Source organism: Aotus nancymaae, unplaced genomic scaffold, assembly GCF_030222135.1.
Source record: "Aotus nancymaae isolate 86718 unplaced genomic scaffold, 86718_ANA_hifiasm-v0.15.2.pri h1tg000010l, whole genome shotgun sequence".
Lineage (NCBI taxonomy): Eukaryota > Metazoa > Chordata > Mammalia > Primates > Aotidae > Aotus > Aotus nancymaae.
Genome location: NW_026988421.1, coordinates 25,568,909 through 25,591,459, shown reverse-complemented (window position 1 = coordinate 25,591,459; position 22,551 = coordinate 25,568,909). Strand labels below are relative to the sequence as shown.

The 22,551-nt window shown below is 37.8% G+C and overlaps 1 protein-coding gene across 1 annotated transcript in view; it reads left to right on the top strand.

Annotated features, from left to right (window-relative positions):
• Positions 1 to 22,551, top strand: part of SORCS3 (sortilin related VPS10 domain containing receptor 3) — a 612,970-nt gene that overhangs the window by 384,200 nt on the left and 206,219 nt on the right. Inside the window, exon 5 of the mRNA XM_012450168.3 lies at positions 6,442 to 6,515. Coding sequence (XP_012305591.2) covers positions 6,442 to 6,515 — 74 coding nt within the window. The remainder of the gene's footprint in view (positions 1 to 6,441; positions 6,516 to 22,551) is intronic.

Sequence of the window (22,551 nt, the reverse complement as noted above, 5' to 3'; positions counted from 1 at the left end):
GACACCCAGGTAAATTTGAATTTCTGATAAATTTTTAAAAGAGATATATATATATATATATAAACACAGAACATACTTATATGAAAGTATCTATTTTCCTGAAATTCAAATTACCTGGGTGTTCTGTATTGTTATTATTTTTTGAGACATTGCTTGTTACTCTGTTGCCAGGCTGGGGTGCAGTGGCGTGATCTCAGCTCACTGCAACCTCTGCCTCCCAAGTTCAAGCAATTCTCCTGCTTCAGCCTCCCAAGTAGCTGAAACTACAGGCACACACCACCACGCCCAGGTAGTTTTTGTATTTTTAGTAGAGACGGGGTTTCACCATGTTGGCCAGGATAGTCTCAATCTCTTGACATTGTGATCTGCCTGCCTTAGCCTCCCAAAGTGCTAGGATTATAGGCGTGAGCCACGGCGCCTGGCCCTGGGTGTTCTGTATTTTTATTTGCTAAATCTGGCAACCCTACTTCAAGGTCAACTAGTCCAGCCTCTCCTTCAGATAGGTGTACATCTACACTAAAATTCAAGTCACAAATTGGTGGCTTTCAGGTGGTATTTGGCTGTATCTGGATCAATACATGTCTTTTTTGCCATGCAATATGTTTCAAAGTTTTGAATTTGTTGCCAAAATTGAAAAATGAGAAGATTTCACACAAAATCCTGAATTTTCGTGTTCCCTTGAATCTAGTTTTAACACCAGTTCAGCTCTCCTCATTAGCTAAGGAATAGCTCAGCCAATGTTTTAATGGAGCCTGGGCTTGCTGGCTTCCTTATTTCTCCCCAGCAGTGTGGTGACATGTCACCTGCCAAGCATTGTCACACTGGCACTGTGGCTTCCTTAGAGTTGAGAGGAAAGTGAAACATTTTTTGAACCTGTGTATCTAGCAAAAGCAGAAAAATAGAAGATAGCCCTGCAAGGCCAAGTGTTCCAATAAAAGTGGAGAAAATCATCTTCTTGGGTAACAGTGTTAAGTGCCAGCAAAATGAACCTGGGTCTAAAGAATTCAAATAACAGGGCCTGGTGCAGTGGTTCATGCCTATAATCCCAGCACTTTGGGAGGTCGAGGTGGGCAGATCACCTGAGGTCAGGAGTTCAAGACCAGCCTGACCAACATGGAGAAACTCCATCTCTACTAAAAATACAAAATTAACTGGGCGTGGTGGTGCATGCTTATAATCCCAGCTACTCTGGAGGCTGACACAGGAGAATTGCTTGAGCCTGGGAGGCAGGGATTGTGGTGAGCCGAGATTGTTCCATTGCACTCCAGCCTGGGCAACAAGAGCAAAACTCTCTCTCTTTCAAAAAAAAAAAAAAAAAAAAGAATTCAAATAACAACACAATTTTTTCTTTTACATCTCCCTCGTGTGAACACTGTGGACTTGAGAATATTTGAGTTATTGATCACTACAGTGTAAGATCCCTGAGGGCAGAGATTTTTCTCTGTTTTTTTTTTTTTTTTTTTTTTTTTTTTTTTTTTTTTTCCTTGAGGTATTCTAAACCCCACATAGAACAGTGCTTGGTTCTTAATTGACATTGGATTAATATCTGTTAAATAAAGGAATGGATAATAAAAAAACTGGAGAGAGATGAAAACCTCTACGGCTAGAAATTTTCAACAGGGAAGAAAAATGTTGCCTTCTGCAACAGGATGGCATGGCAAGGGGAATAGCATGTCTTTTTAAAATAAACACCTTTATGCTATAGATGCCTTATATCTCCTAAGGGCAGAGAAAGGTGGCAGCTGGAGATGGAAGTTCTTGCCTGTGTACCCAGAGCTTAGAAATCTCCCCACCAGTTATCAAGAAACAGGTTCATTGGAGACTTTCTGAGGAAGGAACTGAAGACGTAGGTTGGAAAGGACTCCTTGCTGCTGTGAGACTCTGATTTCTTCCCTATTACAAATGCCACCACAAACTAAGGGATTCTCCCTGCAGCTCCACATAGTCCAGCCAAGCTTTCCTATGTACACTTGTGCCTCCAAGGAAAGAGAGGAAGAGAACTCATTTTGAAGAGAACCAGCCTCATTTTATTTGAAAGACAAAGACCATCATGAGCACAATACAGCAGAATGTTACCTAAACTCAAGTTTTGAATAGAATCAGGACAGTTATACATTAAGTTTGGCTTTCATATGAAGAGAGTTTATTTCAGCCCCTCCTTTCACCTCTACCTGGGAGATACACTGGCTCAAGAGAAACTGGCCTGAACACCGAAAGATCCCATAAAGTCACATTTTGTTGCCTCTTCTGACTAAGTCTGGTCACCCTCATGTGATCATTTTAAATTCACATTTCTTAGAAAGTATCCTGGGTTGGGGGCATGATGAAAATGCATGGGACAAAGAAATGTAGGCAAATGAGGGTTTAACTTCCAGCCACAGATAATTAGATTCTAGTTTTACAACTAAATGAGTAGGTAGTGACAGGGAAGCCACAGAGAAATGTAGCATCTCTGTCATTGCTTTATCTCTCCAGGCTGCCTAGTCCTGGCGGGGGGTATGAGATGCCCATGTCAGTTTCCTAGAGCTGCTGTGACAAAGTCCCATGAACTCGGTGACTTGAAACAACAGAAATATATTGTCTCAGAGTTCTGGAGGCTAGCATTCCAAAATCAAGATATTGGTAGGTGGGGACTATGCTCCCTTTGAAACATGTAGGGGAAACCTTCCTTACCTCTTTCTAGCTTCTGGTGGTTGCTGATTTAGATAACATGTCTTAAGCCATCCTTGGCTTGTAGCTGCATCACTTTAATCCTCCATCTTCACATGGTGTTCTCCTTGTGTGTCTTTACATAGGATTCCCTGCCTGCCTGTCTGCTTATGAGCCTACATTTTTCCTTATGAGGACACCAGTCATATTGGATTAGGGCCCACCCTACCACCCTCATTTTAACTTGATTACATCTGCAAATAACCTATTTCCAAGTAAGGTCACATTCTGAGATTCAGGGGCTGAGACTTTAATATGTCTTTCTTGAGGGACGCAAATTCAATGCATAACAATGCCTGTGATTCTCCTGTGTTCTCCTGTTAGTCTTTGAAGTTAGGCTTTCCAGGTACAATCTTTTGTTCTTCCTGTGGAATATTCTATTGATTAAATTGCCCCTCTAGTTCTTCAGTTATCAGATGCATTTCTCTGGCAGGCCAATGTAATTAGGGAACTAATTACTGAATCAATAAGGGAAAGAGTGTGTTCTTTCATATTTTCCAGCTGTTCCAATGATTCATTTAGTCCTCGTTCTGTGTTTGTTGCTGCTGAATTTGTGCTTGTGGCCCAAAGGGATACGTGGCCATGCCATATAGTGGAAGAAGGGAAAGGAGAGGATCTCGATTGGTCTCTGGTAATGTAGGAGGGACATTTTTACTGGAGGGGGCAGGGTGTGGCAGGATATGGAAGAGAACATGGCCTCATTTATTTAACTGTATAAACAAGGAATGTTTTTAAAGACGTTTATTGTTTGGAAAACACTTTATTTTAATGTTGCATGAAGCATGTTGGGTTGCAGCCATGCAGGACTGTGTAAACCTCCTCTGAACTGATGCATTGCCTGTCTAAGGAAGGATTCACACTATCCATCATTTCTGTAACATTTTCTTATTTTTGGAAAATTTAATACTGCTTTGTCTAATTCTAGTTTCCTCATAAAAAAAAATAGAACTTTAATTCATGGCCTTTTAAAAGATAGTTTGAGAGATAAATATATACACATTATAATTAGAAATTTACTGTCACAAAAAATATAAATAGAATAAAATGTAGGCTTATGTTACTATTGAAATATAATATTTATTGTTAAAACATCTGAAAATGATGGAAATTTTCAAAAATATGTAAATTACCCATAATCTCACAATTCAGAGATAAACCACTGCTAATATTTTGGTATATTTCCTTTTAATATGTTTCAAGTTTTTATAATGCTTTAATATCAATATCAATAAATACATGTTTTATAACTTTTTAAAATTAATAATGTCATGAGAATTTTAATATCATTAAATCTTCTAAAACTTACTATTAAATGTTGACATGTGTTTTTTTCATTTTAATTTTAGACCCATAATTTTATAATTACAAAAGTAATATTTGTTGATAATAATTTAAAGAATCCAGAGGACGAAAAGGAGAAAATACTAATTGCCCGTAGTCTTGCCATTGCAGAAATAACTGGTATTAATGTCAAGGCATACTTCGCATGGCAGTATAATAATTGCATGCATTTCTGATTCCCTCATCATGGCATTTTTGACCTTTGTAACCCCAGCTCTTAATTCAGTTCCTAAAGCTTAGTAGTTGTTTGATACACTTTTAGTGAATGAATAAGTGATTAAATGAAGAAGTGGATGTGTAAATGAAGAGGTTTTTGAGATCCAACTCATGGTAGAATAAAATATGTTTCAGACTCAGCAACTTAGTGCAGATTAAGAAACAAGGTAGCTAACTCAAAGCCCTTAATGAATAGAAGCCTGCTCTTTCTGTTCATCTCAATCAGCCTCCAGGCAGGTAATTCAATTTAATTTTTTTTCCATCAGTCAAACTGAAGAGCTGAAAAAGCAAAACCAGAGATAGGGGAGGCAGGAGGTGGAAAAGGCCTGAATGAAGAGATCAGCAGTGTCTCTCTCACCCTCTTTATGTTGGAAAGAGTGTGAGAGGACAGGAGCCATACTGTTCTGAAGGGTGACCCAGCAAGAGTGCTGCCACCACCAGCTCCTTCCATGATGGAACTGATTTCCCTGGAGGATGGAGACTCTAACAGTGTCAGTGTGACTCTCGTGGCTTTTACCTGGTGTGTCTCAAGAGTTTGCAGCAGAGGAAGACACAATCATGCTGGATTTTGTTGAAAGAATTTAGTACTTTGCTATGTTTGGAATCAGGGTTGGCAGATTCTGAACTTTGGGTTATAGAAGGTTCCATCCAAATTCTCTTTTATATTTAATTGGAAAACATGTCTTAAGTCTAAGCATCTGTCCCTCAGGTACCTGCCATAGGAAGGAGAGTGATCCATTTTTTTAAAACTCTTCATGAAAAACTTAGTCTTTGCAATAAAATATATGGATACATTCTTCCCAATGGGATGATCTGGTCCTTATAAACCTGCTCCTTTTCCCTACCTCCCAATATAAATACAGATACAGATAGAAATATCCATTAATAGATGAGCAGAGGGACAGAAAGAGAGACAGGGAGATGGAAGGACAGACAGACAGTAGCTACCGCTTTTGGCCAACAACAGTCCTCACATCCCTTCTTTTTCTTAAAGGTACTCGCAGAGCTAACCTCCAACACTAAGCTGTATTGGTACCTTTGCTCCTGTTGTCTCAAGGCCTGGCTCAAAACATATTTTTCCAGGAGGCCTCATTGTTTAATTTCTACCCCTGTTAATCTTTCCCATCTGTCAACGTCTAGAGCTTTGGCCCTTGCCCCAATATTCCCTTTGACATGGATTACTATGAACAACTTCTTAGAAGCAGACTGTAAATACAGTGGTGGCACTGTGGAAGCAGTGATTAACTCTGCCTGGGCAGATTCCAGAATGCTTAAGAGCAGGGATTTAAGTTAACAATAACTGCCCTACCTTCCTTTCAGGATTGCTGTAAGGCTCAAATGTATATGAAAGAACAATATGATGGGATTATTATTGTTGTTGTTATTATTCCATTGGCAGTTAGAATCAGATATTTTACTTCCAGATATTCAATTGAAAATACACCCAATACTCTTAGTCACTTAGAGGGATGCTGGCCTATCCCTAAGATGTTATAAAAGGGTCAGACTCTACATCCAAAAAATAAACGAACATGGAATAATAATTAGAGTGGCCTAACCTTGCCATCTTGCAAAAACATAGGAGTGTAAATGAGCCTGGTCTTTTTGGTAGCATTGAAGAGTTCCATTTCATTTAGATGAGCTATAGGAGCAGTAAGAATTGAAAGTAAAAGCACAATATTTTGCATGTAATATTGGCTCATGTATCAGCTGATGAGCATTTTTATATGTATGTCTCATTTTTCCTGGGAGCACAGAATCTGCCTCTTCTTGTCTTCATGACTCTCAGAGTGTCCTACATGTAAGAATTGTATAATAAATCATTTTAAAATAAGTATTGCTGAATTGTTTTAATTGGAATTTGAAGAAAAAATAAGACATAATTATACTAAAGTATTTGTTCCTAATGGAGACAGTGATGGCCATCAGAAGTGGATTTATACTGTGCTCAAAAATATCAGCTGATTGGATGTATATTGAGAACCCACTTAATGCTAGAAGATACCATGATAAGCATGGCACTGTCCTATTCCTACCTTTTTAGCCGGATAAAATAAACACCTGCTTGGTTGTGTTGGGCACTGTGGTGTTGGGATGGTGCGGGGAAAACATCTGTATTCATGCTCAGCAGTGGTTCCTAGAGACTTACGGTCTCCTCACTTCATTGTTTTGCAGCTGTACAGCTCCATGGACTTTGGAAGACGGTGGCAACTCATGCATGAACGCATCACACCCAACAGGTTTTACTGGTAAGTCCTATCCACATACTCATTACCTTCTTAGATAAAGAATTATCAGACAGCATAGCACTCTGGACAGTTCTGGACAATTGAAGCTCTTGAAGACAAATGTGCTCTAATCCTTTGCTGCATAGAGTGGTTTGTGGAATAGCAGTATCAGCATTACGTGGAGACTTGTTAGAAATGCAGAATCTCAGGCCCTATTAAGACTTACAGAACTGGAATTTGCATTTAACATGATCCTTTGCTGATTCATGTGCACATGAAAGTTTGAGAAGCACTGGGTTTAGAGAGTTCTGTGAGAAGGGTCATGATCAGGTGCTCTTTGCTATATACTAACCCTCTCTTTTTGGAAAAGTGTATATATTTTATATACATATTCTGAAAAGCAGTATTTTCCCAAAATGTACTCTGGAGAACAACAGTTCCATAAAATGCTTCTGCTTTCATAAGAGTTTCTGTGATCAAATAAATTCAGGTTATGATAATCCAATTTTATACTCCTGGAGACTCACGATTCATGTTAGGATATTAAAGACTCTGGAGAAGCACTGAATGAAGAATGCTGCCAAACTTGAAGTTAGTGATTCCCAAACTTATTTCACTACAGAATCCTTTTCTCATCTCACATGTGATAAATCCTTCAGAACTACCTCTGTGGGACATATTTTTAAAAACATTTTATGAGAATGAATACATATTTCAAATGGAAAATTAGTCCTTCCTCTTAATCAGAAAGTGTTTTATTAATTGGTATTCCTTTATGCATGCATACTATTTTTACCTTGGTTGTAACAAGTTTTGCACAAATTTGCCTTTTACGCTTGCCTGCTATAATGTGAAAATGCTTCTTTCTTGTATTTTGCTTTCATTTCAGCAGAGGTGATGGCTAAAGGAATAGAGAGATCAAGAGGCATGTACCAAAGTATATAGAATGCTTAATTATATGCTTAATGAAAAGAAAAGCTTGGTCAGGCACAGTGGCTTATGCCTGTAATCTCAGTATTTTGAGACGCTGAGGTGGAAGAATCACTTGAGGCCAGGAGTTCAAGACCAGCCTGGTCATTATAGCAATATCTTGTCTCTACAAAAAAATAAAAAATAAGCTGTCCATCATGGTATGCACCTGTAGTCACAGCTACTCAGGAGGCTGAGATGAAGGGATCACTTGAGCTCAGGAGTTCAAGGCTGCAGTGTACTATAGCTTGGGTGACAGAGATTAGGCCACTGTAGCTTGGGTGACAGAGTGAGACTCTGTCTAAAAAAAAAATGTTTCTTGGAAGTTGAACTCATTCCATAATTCCATGTCTCTTTTAAATATCTTATGTCCACTCCCTTAAAAACTCATAAGATAGCTGTTTATGCCTTACACAACTTGAGGATGGTGGTGACAAATACCTTGTACACACATACATTCACACCAACATCTTTGGAAGCAATGGCTTCAGCGTATCCCTCTGCATCCACAAAACGATGTCTAATCTTCATTTTAAAATGAAGATTGCTTAAGAATTTTATGAAAAACAACTTTTTTTTTTTTTTTGGAACATGGTTCTGAGTAGTTGGGAGAGAAAAGGGAGTTGGGACTATTGCTCTTGACTCAACACCTGGACTATCTCCAGCATGTTTGCCCCTTACAGGCCAACTACTATTTCATCTGTAGCTGTTATTAGAACTGTCATTTTGCCTGTATTTGGAACTACAGAGGTTTTTCAGTAGACTAAAGCAGAAAAGGAAATGTTTGTTTTTCTGATATTTCAACTACAGCCTTTGCTGAGCTGAGATGGTCCAGTTTCTCAGTGTGCCATCACTCAGAAGTCCTAAAAAAAAAGAAAAAGAAAGAAAGAAAGAAAAGAAAAAGAAAAAGAGCCCTCTGCTGTTTCTGGAACAAACTCTTGAGATGGTGAGGCACTTGGCCAACTAGAAAGTCAGGTTAGTAGAGGAGGGAAGCACACTGGGCTAGATGAGCCGTGCCATTGTGTCTGAATGAAATGAAGTGCATAAGAGGCAACATTTTCCTATATTTTGCAAAGAGCAAGAGGAAAAGGTTCCAGCTACTGTCATCCACGCTCTTCCTTTATGCAGTAAAAAAGAACAAGTGCCTAGATTCTGATAATTGTGTTTTGTCTCTTCACTCTGTACTTCCTTCATATATGCCCCCAAGGGGAAATATAAAAGTTTATGCCCATGCTGGCTAGCCAAGTGGTAATTGAATATTCCATTTTTGTAATTATTATTTCTCCCTTTTTGATGTATAATTGCTGTGATTATTCTTTTAGGTGTCATATGAGTCATGACAAAAGAGCTTATTTTACATAGACTTTTTTTTTTAATCCAAAGACAGAATTCAAGGTTGTCTAAAGCTCTAAATCACGTATGTTGAAGAGACGTGGTTTGTATAGGTTAGGGATGGAAATATTAACTTGTTATCTCCTTGAGAAAGACAAAACGTGCATTTTTTGGGGGGTATAGAACAAACCTTGGCTTAAGTGGGACCTCTTTAACCTGTGGTCCCCTCATCCATCTAATGAGAACAGTATTTTTCTTGTTAATTTCATAAGGTTATTGAAAGAATCAGATCTATCAAGTGGACACCTGGAAATTTCACTTCTCTATTGATTTAAGTACTATGTTTATTACCAATCCTCAAGAATATGTCACATAAGTGATTTTTCATTTTACTGGCCACAAATGTGAGTCTCATGTATGGTAAGGCTGATGCCCATGGGCATGTGATAACAACTGAATGGGTGTGATTTATTGCCTAGAATCCACATCTCAGCCTAACATTATTCTCTACTTTTTGTTGGGTCATAATTATCATAATTCTTATGAAGTGATCAAACAAAACAAAATGCATGAAAATGATTTCTTTAGGAGAGAAGGTGTAGAGAGAAGAGGTATTGAGGATGATTGGGGAACATTGAACGGAAAGCAGGTATGCTAAAACAAGACATTGAAATGAGAGATGATGTTAAAAAGACTTTTAATTTATGGTATGTAGACAAATAGAGTGAACATATGATTCAGAAGAAATATTATTCAAATGTTGTTATTTATAAACTGGACATTTGCAGGTATCTAAAGGATAGATCCTTCATGAGTGTTCAGATTTTTTCTCTCACACTTCTCTCAGTTGTTGGCAAGTGGCAGGTTACAGGAGGACTTGTGCAGAAGAACACTGTGCTCCAGAAGTGATTTCTGATGAGGATACAATAGAAAGAATGGACCCCGTGCATGTCTCTCATCTGCTGTATCATGTACAGTGATGATTGTTCTAATAGTTGTGAAAGTAAATTGAAAACTGTAAGGAGTTATTATTATCCACTTCTTCATTAGTCACCCACCCTGATTGTGGGTTTGACAGAACATGGAGCATAATATTCATTAGCATCAATACTAAGAGCTTCATCTAGAAATATTTTTATGAATTCTGGATGTTCTAATCCAATCAAGACAGGTCACCTAGGAATCTTACACCATGGAGTGACTCAGCCATCAATCTCATGCCCCAAGTAGAAAGACAACTGACATGAACATTCCTTGTTTATATGTGACTCTTCCACTCACTTGATACCTGGTCAACAGGTAATCACCAGGGAGATCTAATGCTCCCCCTGCTTTTTTTTTTTTTATTAACCTCAGCTCCTTCCAAAATGATAATTTGCAGGGAGAGCACATAAATGGAGCAAATGTCCTTAACATATTCCCTTTATTCTTCCTAGGCTCTGCTATGGCAGAGTTGTTGTCATGAGGGAAAAGTTTTTCTGTTTTTAAAAATATTTTTTAAAATCCTACTGAGATACGAATGAATAATATTCCACTCTTCCCTTGGGAGATATTTAACAGGCAGGCATATTCTGCAGTGGGAAGACTTTTTTTTTCCTTTGCACATCCAATGTGAGTGCTTGTTGTGATTCTCAGCTTTGCTCCTGACCTTCAGCTCTCCCCACCTGCTCATCCTCTTTGGGCATCTTGTCCAATGAAGTCACAGGTGTGCTAGGCCTTCCCAAATTCTCTGTGTAACTAGAATGACCTCAAAGTGCCTCTGGTCTCTGATGGCATTCACTTGTATGGTGTCCTAAAATAGGGAAGGAATGTCTCCAATGCCTCCTCTTTACTGATTTCCCTCCTCCCCTCCTCCCCTCCTTAATTATTCTCTCTCTTAAAAGAATAAGATCCTTTTTATGTCTCTGTTCTTTATCATTGCTGCAGGAAATTGTTCTGATAAAGCAATGTACTCTAAGGTATCAGGGACTTCAATTCTTACTCCTTTGCTGAGATATTTGGATTGCAACATGGACTGGTTTGAGCATTAGGAAACCTTTAAGACAACAGACATATTAGAAGTTCTAGATCAGATCGTGTTAGCTAATGCACGGATTGTGTATCTTGAAGATCGCTGTATCTGCTATGATGTCTGGTTTAGGATGAAAAGTGGCTGATGTGTAGGGATAGGTAGGTTGGGGTCTAGGTCTTTATTGTACTTTGCTTAAGGATGGCTTGCACACTATGGATTTCTAGTGATTTTTGTGCCAGCAGCTTCTTATCTGATTTTTCAGAAAGGCCATGAGGGAAGGGAGGAAGAATGGAAGGACAAAGTGTGTCCCTCCTGGTGTGTGTAGAGAGGAGGTCCTAGGGAAGTGTCCCTTAAAAAGAGAAAATTGACATGGAAAAAAAAAGACAGACTAAAAACCCTTCCATGACAGTCTTTCCTTTCTAATCATTCATGATTTTAGTTTTCTGAGTCTCTTTTTGTATGCATATGTTCTTTTATATGTAGCCTAAATATATACATGTGAGTGTATATAATTTGCCTTTCTTTTCTTAATATTCTATTCTTGCAATTTTTGTGTCATTATAAAATCTTTATACCCTTTTTAATTATTCGTGCAATATCTTATTGCACAAAGACACATACTTTATTGCTGTTTTATTTTTATCAGACATTGAAATGTTTCACATTTTTTATTATCATAAGTAATAGTTTTATTGACATTTGTATGCATAGGTCTTTAATATCTAGAACTATTTTCTTGGACTGGTGTTTTAGGTAGCCCAAATAAAGACTTGATTGCATTTATTTTTTTGCAGTCTCAGTTCACAGTTCAATAGTAAGATCAACAGTGTCACAGTTCAATAGTAAGATCCCAATTCAACACCAACAGTATTTCAGCCAAGTACCTTTTTATTGAACCTTTTCTTGAAGAGGATTACAAGAAAGCATTGCATCAACCAACACACAGGTCTTCCTAAAACTCCTCTGTTCCTATCTGTCCTGACCATCATGGGAGTTACTTTCTCATCCTCTCCTTCCCTTTCATGGGCTCTAAACTATTCTTGTCACAGTGATTTATTCTCCATGGTCCATCCCCTTCCAGAACTCCCCTTACACCCACACACTTTCCCCTAAGTATCGTAGCTTTTCTTATATAAAATAATATACACTCTCTCCTTAACTCTCCACCTATCACCCTCACCCATCCCAGGAATTAAATGTAATATTCCTTAGGTGCACATTCCTTAGAACATGGAGGATAGTTAGAACTATGGTAATAATTAGAACATGGTAATAGTTAGGGTTTAATATTAGTTAAGATTTAGTATTTTTGGTTTAACCACTACTATAAGAAGAAGTTTATTATATCAAAATATACACATTTTGAAGAATGAAATCATGTCCTTTGCAGCAACATGGATGAGCTAGAGGCCATAATCTTAAGTGAATTAATATAGGAAAAGAAGACCAAATACTACATGGTCTCACTTATAAGTGGGAGCTAAACCTTGGATGTGGACATAAAGGTGGGAACAATAGACACTGGAGACTACCAGAACGGTGTGAGGGGGCAAGAGCTGAATAAGTACCTGTTGGGTACTATGCTCACTACCTGGGTGACAGGTTTAGTCATATCTCAAATTTCAGCATCATGCAAAATACCTTTGTAGGAAATCTGCACATGTACCCATTGATTCTAAAATAAAAGTTGACATTAAAAATAAATAGAACACTAGAAAAACTATACATATGTATATATATTTGCACACACACACACACACACACACACATTTTGAACATCTTAAAGCCTGTCATTCAAAATATTACCCAAACTGTGTTCTGTTGTATATTCCCACCTATAACATATGGCAGTATTGGTCTATTTAGTTAATATTTACCTCTTCCTTTTGGGAGACAGCCTCCAAGTGGCCTCCACTAATCTCTGCCTTCTGGAAATCCTGCTAGGCTATGGTCTTCTCCTCTTGAGTATAGACGATTAGTGACTTGCCTCTCCTGAATGGAATATGGCAGAGGTAATGAGGTTTTACTCTGGGGGTAGGTTACAAAAAGAATGTTTTTATCTTGGATGCATCCATATGCTTGCTTTCTCAAACAAGTTGCCATTTTGTTAGCTGCCTTATTGAGAGTCCCATGTGGCAAGGAATGGAGAGAGATCTCCAGCCAAAAGCCAGTGAGGAACTAATGGCCCAAAAGTTTAGTTCTAATAAGGAAATGAATTGTATCAGCAGTTGTGTGAGTGAGCTCAAAAGCAGATCCTTCTCCAGTCAAGCCTTCATATGAGACTGTAGCCCTGGCAAACACTTTGATAGAAGCCTTGTAAAAGACCCCCTCAGGCAGAGGCATCCAGCTGAGTTGTGCCTGGATTCCTGACCCACAGAAACAGTGAGACAATAGGTATTTGTTGTTTTTAGCTCCTAAGTTTTGTGGTAGTCTGTTATACAAAATTGTTAAGAGAAAACCAATACACTTTTATCTGATCCTTATTCTTTGCTTGTTTATTTTAGAACATAAAGTTCTACTTCTGTCTACACATAACCGCCTGTCTACATACAACTAATTCTGTCTTGAACTACTTCCTCTGTTTCCTTTTTATTGGTATCAACCTCAAATATTTCATTTTGCCCATTGTTTGGGTGTGTCCTTGAAGTAGAGAAATATCACCATGTTCTGATATTCCTGACACGTATGCTCAGACTCTATGGGATTTGACAGTTGATCAACAAACCTCAGAGCCGTATCCTCAGCCTGAGTGAGGCTTACTTAATATCATGAGATTGCCTGACTTTATTCTACTTTATTATTTTATATTTCAATGGCAGGATTGCATTTTCTAAGAATATCGTTTATTATAAATATGTGTGTATGTCCATACACAGAAGTCTTGTATGTACATGCTCATTTAGAGAAGTGTTCATTTCATTAGTACTAATACTTCAATAGAAGTACTAATATGAATCTCATTGTCAGATTTTAGACACTCATCTCAGTCTAATAGCAGCTGTGGGTGGAGGACATCGGGCAGAGAAGCAGGAAGTGAAAATTGGGGATAGTTACCTTGAGATAATGTGGTTGAAGTGAATACTGTTGTACTTCTTGTCTGAATTTGAGCTCCATAGATCTCAGCTGCTCTGGAATATATCCTATAATTTGCTTCAAAAGGGGCTCCTTTTATTCATTTAGGAACTTCTTTTGACCCTAGACTATGGCTCTTGAAGAGTCAGCTGCCAAGTCATCCTTAGGCTATTAATATATTATCCATGACATAGCCAGAGTTAAGAAACAGCAGAATGCCTTGAGTTGGCTTCCTGGAAAATCAAGATCTTTTCAAACAAAGTTAACATTATGGGCTGAAGTTTTGAAGCTGCCTCTAAATGTGCATCTACAATTTTGCAAACACAGTCATTTGCCATCTCAAGTAATGGGATTTAGGCATCGACCTGATATAAGGGATCAGATTTTAAGGCCATTGCAAACCAGGGTATGCCACAAATAATATTTAATTCAGCTCTCCTTTACATTTTTAAAATGATGCAGCAATTTAAAAATACATTACATTCAAAATAATACATGCAAGGTCAGGAGGGGAAATGTGAAAGCTCAGCTTGCAAGCAGAAAGCAGTTTCTACTTTGCTGATGGGGGCTACTCATGCTGTATGTCTGGTTGCATCTTGGTTGTGGAAGAGCTGTCTTAATGCTAAGAGTAAAATGTAGTGTTCATAAGGTACACGTGGTAGTTAGCCATTGCACTGAGCAAGAGAGAATGGTCAACTCTTTGGATGAAGTCAAGACGTGCTGGAGTCTCAATGATTATGCTTAGTACATGTGAATTCTGTGAGGTAGGAGACATATGTAGCTATACACCTAATGACTTGTTTGCTATGAAAAGTGGTGGTCATGTTTGGTTCTGCCTTGAGAGATATTATTTGTATGCATTAAACATGGAATTCAAGACAGTGACAGCCACATCCACTCACTTCATCCAGTGTAGCAAAAATTCCATAGTGTACATGGAAACACCATTGTTTTCTCTTTCTCTGGGTTTATGGCCAGTGATTCCTTAGTTAGAATAAGCACATGGCTTCAGAATACTTATTCCACCAAGATGATTATGCAAAGGGCATGAGAAATACTCATTTGGCTCAGAAACAGTGAAATCTAACTTTATTCTCACTCACTGATAATAAACTTTCAGAGGGGAGCAAATTTTACTGTTGTCACAGAGGGTGAGATTTCAGTATCTCATTGTCCCATGAGAGTGGAGGATTAGAAAAGCCCCCATATAAAGAGACTTTTATTACTGCCATCTTCCTGGAATTCAGATTGCCTTTAGGACTTGCCTGTTACTTTAAAAAGTGGGGAGATCTGAATAGGTTGGTGGTGATGAGTTGTTTAGTCCCATGAGCAGGAATAGAAGAATTGGAGGGCCAGGGAGAGGCCTATAGAGAGGAGGATAATGTTAAACTCAGCAACCCAAGGAGAAAGTACCAAATTGAAGGCTTGGAGGCTGTTTAAAATGCAGGTTGGATACTGGGTTGCAGGTAGGAGAAACCATCCTTTCTTCCCCATTAAGGAAATCTGTGATTGTTCTGTTTCAGTTTGGTCTAGGGCTATGTATTAGTCAGTGTTGGCTGCCAAAACAGAATACCACAGACTGGGTCCAGGCTTAAGCAACAGAAATTTGCAGTTCTGGAAGCTGGAATGTGAGATCAGGGTGCCATGGTTGGTTTCTGGTGAGGGCCGTCTTCCAGGTTGCAGAGGGCCACCTTCTAGGTATATCCTCTCATGGTAGAAAAAGAAAGGGCAAGCTGTCTGGTGCACCTTCTTATAAGGGCACTAATCACACACGAGAGACCCATCCTATCCAAACCTAATCGACTCCCAAAGGCCCCGTCTTCAGACACCATCAATTTGGAGGTTAGAGCTTCAACATATTTATTTTGGAGAGATACAATGCAGTCCATAGCAGGATGTAAAACAGGTAACAACTTGGAAAGGAATGCAAACTTTCTAGAGATGCTTCCACCAAGAAGTGTCCTGGAGCAGAAGTGGCTAAGGCTTGTGGAGGAAGTGGAAAGGCAATGCCAGAAATACAAATGTAGTTTTTAAAAGACACAGACACACACTAGCCATTTTCTTTTCTGACTGGAAACACAATATATCTTGTAGTGATTCAAGGGAAGGCAATAAAATAAAAAGAAAATAATTACCTATAATTTTACTGCCCAGAAAATACCTCTTAAAAAATCAAGTACTTCTTCATAGCGTTTTTTTCCCTATTATACTATAGTATAATTTTAAACATATATTTAAATTTTATCATAATTCAGATTGTATCCTTGATAAAATTTCATATCTTTTAAAAATGAAATTGAACATTCTTCTGTACCATCTTCTATTCTTTCTAAACATAATTTAAAGCTTGTATTAATTTTATTGTATTCTAACCTATGGATATGTAATAATGTAATCATTCTTTTGTTATTTGATATTGATCCTGCTTCTGAAATTTCACTATTAAAGAAAGCATTATAATGTTGTTTTGGAAACATTTAAGTAATTATTTGTCCAAGGTCCTATTATTATGATTTTTAAGGATAGACTACCAAAATATATATATATATAAATATTGTCATGCCAAATCCAAAGAGTTTACACCAGTTTTCACTACAACTAAAATACCATTTCACAATACCTCACAAAAATTTAATTTAAGGAAGTAATCCATTTTAATAGGCAAAAATGGATTTTCCTTGTTTTAATTTGCATTTCTTATCAGACCAGTGAGTTTAGACATGCTTTCATATATTTATTAACCATTGTATTTTCTTTTATGTGACCATCTGTTTTTGTTTCTTCTTTATTATGGATTCTTTATATTGTTTCTCATTTTCAATATTATACTGTTATTCTTTGGCTTTTGATTGCATTATTCTTTTTAGCATACTTTATATTTACAAAAATTTATGTTATTGAGTCTTTTCATTTTCCTTTATAATTTTTTATTACTTTATATTTATCTAACATCTATAACTTGTGATCATGTAAATACACACTTTTTAAATTTGAAATGCTGCCTTATTCCATCATATATATTACATATTATGTATAAGACATGAAAATATTTAGCATGTTCCAACATTATATTTTAGAAATTTCATATTAAGAGTTATCTATTTCATCTAGTGTCTATATAATAATTTAATCATTTTAATAATTTTTCATACGATAGATATTTTTAAGATTTATAGGATTTCTATTTTTTTAGAAAATAGAAATGAAGTGCAGTGAGCATCTTTTCTCTTAATTCTGTTCCCATATTTTGGTCTGGTTTCTTCTGATGGTTTTCTACATAAGATAAACTCTGGTCAGAGGTTAGGGGCCCTTGAATCACAAGGTTGGGGGCATTTCCCAGTTTTCATTTCACTGGATTGTTCAGTCTTCTGTGCCCTGTGTCCAGAACACATTGTGTTTAATTGTTGTTTATAACACAGTAGAGTGTCTGGCTGGGCAAGTCTCCTCTCTGCAAAATACAACAAAATGAAACAAAAATAGAACTCTTATTTTTCCAAATACTCTTGGCCTATTTTACTTACTGATTCATCCAAATAAATTTAGAATCACCTTGTCATGTTTCAAAATTTCTTACATCCCCTCCCCATATAGCAACTAATTCAAAGTTATACATTCATTTGAAAATAATGGATTTTTTTTTCAATATCCAGTTTTCATTTTTGGCTACATGGTTTATCTCTCTTTTTATTCCATTCTGTGCATTCCTTCGTAAAGTTGTAAAGTTTTCTTCATATTAGCTCTACGTGTTTTTAATTAATGTTATTCCTATGAATATTCACTTTTGGTGTATTGTAAGTAAAGACATGTTGCACACAGCATCTCTCTTCAGATTGGCATGACTGAACAGGGTAACATTGAGATATATGTATAATTTGCCTAAGTGCGCATATAGTTGCTAGTTGAGGCCCTAAAATTCTTCAGACTACAAAGAAAATATACTTTATAAGCTTCATTATTAGAAGAGTGTGATATGAGTAGTGATAAATACCTGTGGGGATATTTGAGATCTAAATAGAAAAGCTCTGTCCTTCATAGCTATGTGGCTTTTGGAAGTTGCATTTAACCTTTGTGACCAGTGCTCCACCAGTCAGGAAGAATACCAGATGCTAAATCCTGCCTTTCCCTCCTGGCTCAATGTCATTCTTCTTAGCCTGGAGCACAGTAAGTGCTTAATAAACACTAGCTATAAAATTAATAATAAAACAGCTTATAATAAGAGAAGATAATTGGAAAAAATGACTATCTTTGTCAGTTTGGTAGCAAATAGTACATAGCATCACTTTGAAACTAAGCAAGTTAGAGACCATCTGCATTTTTTTCAACATTCAAATCCCATTGCCTCATAGTCAGAGTCCGTATTTCTAACCTGCTTTTCCAGCAATCAGCATATGGCTTATTTTTATGCTTGCTAAAACTACTATTTTTAGAGGAAAAAATATTTCTGGCTTGATGTTAACAAAATTAAATAAAATTCAAAAGTCCATAACTAAAGATTGTGTTGTATCAGATCATGTGTACTTTAGCAGATGTGATGCAAATGTTGAGACAAATTCTTGAACGTTGCAGAGGGACCATGGCCAGAAATGGGAGGCACCAAAAGAGTATTAAAGGAAGTGTTAGTCCTGCTTAGAAGATAAAGGTCTCATGTCACCCTGGTGTTCCCAGAAGAGGGTTCCTGGGGGAGATAGGATGGAAGAATCTTGAAGAATGGTTTGAATTGATAAGTAAGAAAGTGAAACAGAAGGAAGAAATATTGGATTAAAGCTGAGATCGTATGTTTGGAGAGTAGTTAGTTGATCTGCTAGAATAGGGTTTCTTAACCTTTACAGTTTTGACATTTTGGGCTGGATAATTGTCCTTTACATCCTAAGATGTTGACTAGATCCCTGGTTTCTACTCAGTGAGTACCTCCTGCACTCCTCCAGTTGTGACAACCCCAAAATGTCTGCAGACATTGCTGAATGTGCTCTGAGGCACAAAATATTTTGCCTCTCACTCCCAGCAACTGTGTTAGAAAATAAAAGAAGTTTGTGTTGAGGAACAATGAGAAATTAAGCAGGGATATGACCAGATTCAGATTGTGAAGTACCTCACATGCCAGGCAAGTGGTTTGGACTTGTGTTTCTTGGTAATAGAGGGCATTCATCTTTTGTGCAAGAGAATGGCATGATATTCATGTTTTTGAAGATTTATTAACATTTGGCGCTTTCTTGTGATGCTTAAGTACATTTATATGCAACTATCTGTCAGTAGAGGAGTACTGACTTATGACAGATGCAAATCTTCTAAAGCATCTTGATCTCAAGTTTTATTCTCCAGTGAAGAATTAACTATACACTTTATATGTGTGTACCAAATTTACATTTTTGAAACCATACATTTTTGTTTAATTGAAAGCAACAGCATTAAACATTTTTAAAAATTAAACTGAAGATAATCATTTTAAAACAATACTTTTTTCTTTCATTGCCCTCTTTTAAGATTTGTACACATGAAAATAATTTCTCTCAAAATTTCAGTTAGATTGTATGACTATTTTACATCTTTTTAAAAAACTTACACCTAACATAAACAGTTTGCTGTACATAGTTTGCTGTACATAGTATTCATAAAGATCATTTTGGTAGTGGCAGAATATTTCACTGAATTGATACACTCTCATTTATACTAATGAGTTATAGAAAAGTTAGAATGGGAAGAACTGTGAGAGATTATCTGGTCTAGTGATTTCTCCAGCAGTGCTCTTGGAAGCTTTATGGGTAGTCTGATGCATTGCCTAAGGGACTACATTCAGTATAGAGAATGCTGTGGGATGCTTAGTAATCAAGTTCTTAGACCCTTCATTTTTACTCCAGCCAGAAGTACTCAGATTCTTAGTTTTATATTTAGACTTCTGTATAAGTATTTTTTTAATGACAGAAGACCATTCATTAAAGAAGCAAATAGAAATATTTAGAAAATCGTTGATCTAGACTGGTCTTTTCATTTCACACAAGCTGCATATGGGTGTAACAGTGTCCAGGTTATCTTTCCTCAATGCTCACACCACCCTGAAATGTCTAATTCCATAGTGTAGACACTGCTTGAATGGTTAAAATCTTTGCCAAACTACCCAAACCATTGTTTTAGGAGGATGCCACGTGGTGACCCATTGCTCTATCAGTGGGCTCATCCTGATTTGGTGAGAAGATAACTGGCCACACTCACATGAACATGATTTTGGCAAGTTTGGTGCTAATGCATTGGATTGGAAGAAGTAGAGCCCTTCATTTACTTGGTGGCAAATGGCACTGAGGATCTTTACTCCCACTGTAGCCTGTTTTGTTCTTAAAGGGATGCTTAAAATAGATTCTTCAAGCAGTTAGGCTTTTTCAGCTGTCAGTGTATTGCTTTTCAAAGGCAGTGGTCTTCTTCCTCTATATGTGTCTGTATTTCTGAATGTAGCATATTCTACCACCTCAATCCCCATTGCTTACAAATGCAATGAGGGACAAAATTCTTGTTTAGGAATCCTCAAACATTTCCAAACCAGGACACATTCTCCCCTTTTACGTATCTCACCTGCATCTGCTCTTTGAAAAGACAGCCTGGATGATGGATTAGGGGCTTGTCCTGCCTCCTCTCCTCTCCCCACTGACCAGCCATGTCATATTCAGACACTCTCCAACCTTTTCCCCTAACAGTGTGTTGAAGAGAGCTGTCAAGTAATTTGGGCAGAACTGTGCACAGTGGAGGCAGAGAGAGAGGGAACCCCTGGGGGATCCCAGCTCTGCAGACTTAGCATTTTGGATGAATGCAAGGAAACTGAAACATTGAAAAGGTCAGACCCTGGAACCAGTCTGATCTGTAAAAGGCACCACAGTGTGCAGTAATTGCCAAAGAGTGGGCTAAAAGTGCTAGGGGATTTAAAATGGGATGGCCACGCACTTCTCCAAGTGACACTGGGGAGGTCTGAGATCCCATCCTGCTTCCTAACATTTCTTAACATCGCCGTCTTCATTTAACAAGTGTCCTGGAAAGATGTGACAGTGAAATAGAACAAATGGAGTTAGGTTATATGACTGTTTTCCACTTTTAAAGAAAGGGAGATTTAGAACATGAAATCATGTTCTAAATCGTAATTGAGGGAGATGTACCTTCATTTTTTTTTCTTTTTAAAAAATGAGATTTTTTAGGATTTTTCCAGAACTGAGAGAAACTCAAGTTGAGGAGAGGAGGGGAGGAGGGGAGGAGGGCAGGAGGGGAGGAGAAGGAGGAGGAGAGGAGGAGGAGGAAGAAGGAAAAGGAGAAGAAGGAGAAAGAAAAAGTTTATGGACTCTGAAGTGTAACAGAAAGAGCATTGGAATAGGAGGAAGAGCTTCTGGTTGCTAATTCTATGCCTGCCAGTGGGCAGCCAGGCCTTGGGGCACTAGCAGGATTTCTCTGGCTTTTCTGCCTCCTCCTCTGTAAAATTCAAAGGGGTGATGACTCAGGGAGAACTGGCAGTGAATACCTGAGGTGCTTGCTAAAAATGCAGACTCTAGATAGAAGGAATAAATGCAATGTTTGATAGAAGAGTAGAATAGCTATACTTAAAAATATATATTGTGCTTGTGTGAGGGATGCCCGAAATATCCTAATTCAAACAATATGCATCATATACATGTAAAAAATTATGTACCTCACAACGTTGCACAAATAAAAATAAATTTTAAAAATGCAGATTCTTGGGCCCCACCTGGAAACCCCTGATCTGGATCTCTGGACCTGGGCCTCAGGAATCTCCATCTGAACAAACTCTCCTGGTAATGCCTTTGTACACTAGATTTTGAGAACCAGGGGAGATAGTTAAGGGGTCATTTTGAAAACCAGGGAGACAAATTAGTGGAGTCCCAGATGTTCCCCTTTGAGTAGTACAGACTGGTTTCTCCTTATCAAAAACCCCCTCCTTTCTCCACAGTGCTCGAAATACACAGTGAAAGGGTTGTTCCAACCAATGAAGACATTGCCACCTCCAGGCATCTTTTCAAAATGCATACAGTCCCTGCTAAATGAGATAATATACTTCAGTGTGCTTTGCAAGCTGCAAAGGATCTTTAAAACGCTTTGTAACTGTAAAATGCTATATTGTTCTTAGTTTTTATTAAAATAATGCCTGTAGTTTTTATTAACATTATGGCACAAATAAGATTACTGATTTTATCTGTTTAGATGTACTTACTGAGGAATTCCATTGAAGAGACGCTTTTGAGTCCTCGCTCTTTGTGCAGTGTATAGGTACAAAGGGATACGAAGGACAGTAGGTATGAGTTGTTGCAATTTCTAACTCTAAGGTAATAAATTATGCAGTCAAGCCCATTGCCATGGACTCTCAGTGTTTTTCCACTCTATGCAGTATGCACTTCCCCATCCCTTGACTTGGGCTCATCCATGTGACTTGCTTTAGCTGAGTATAGCAAATGTGACTCAAGGAGAAGCTCTGCCATTGCATTGTAGCTGTGGCCCCTCACCCCGGGCTCCACAATGAACCCATAGAGCAACCTGAGCCTTCCCCTCTATGGGATGCCAGGTTCTGCTGGATTCATAGCATGAAGCAGAGCCTTCCATTGAGCCCAACCTAGAAAAGCTGATCCCAGCTGGCTCTTAGATGTATCAGCAAAATACTTAACTGTTGCTTTAAGCTGCTGAATATTG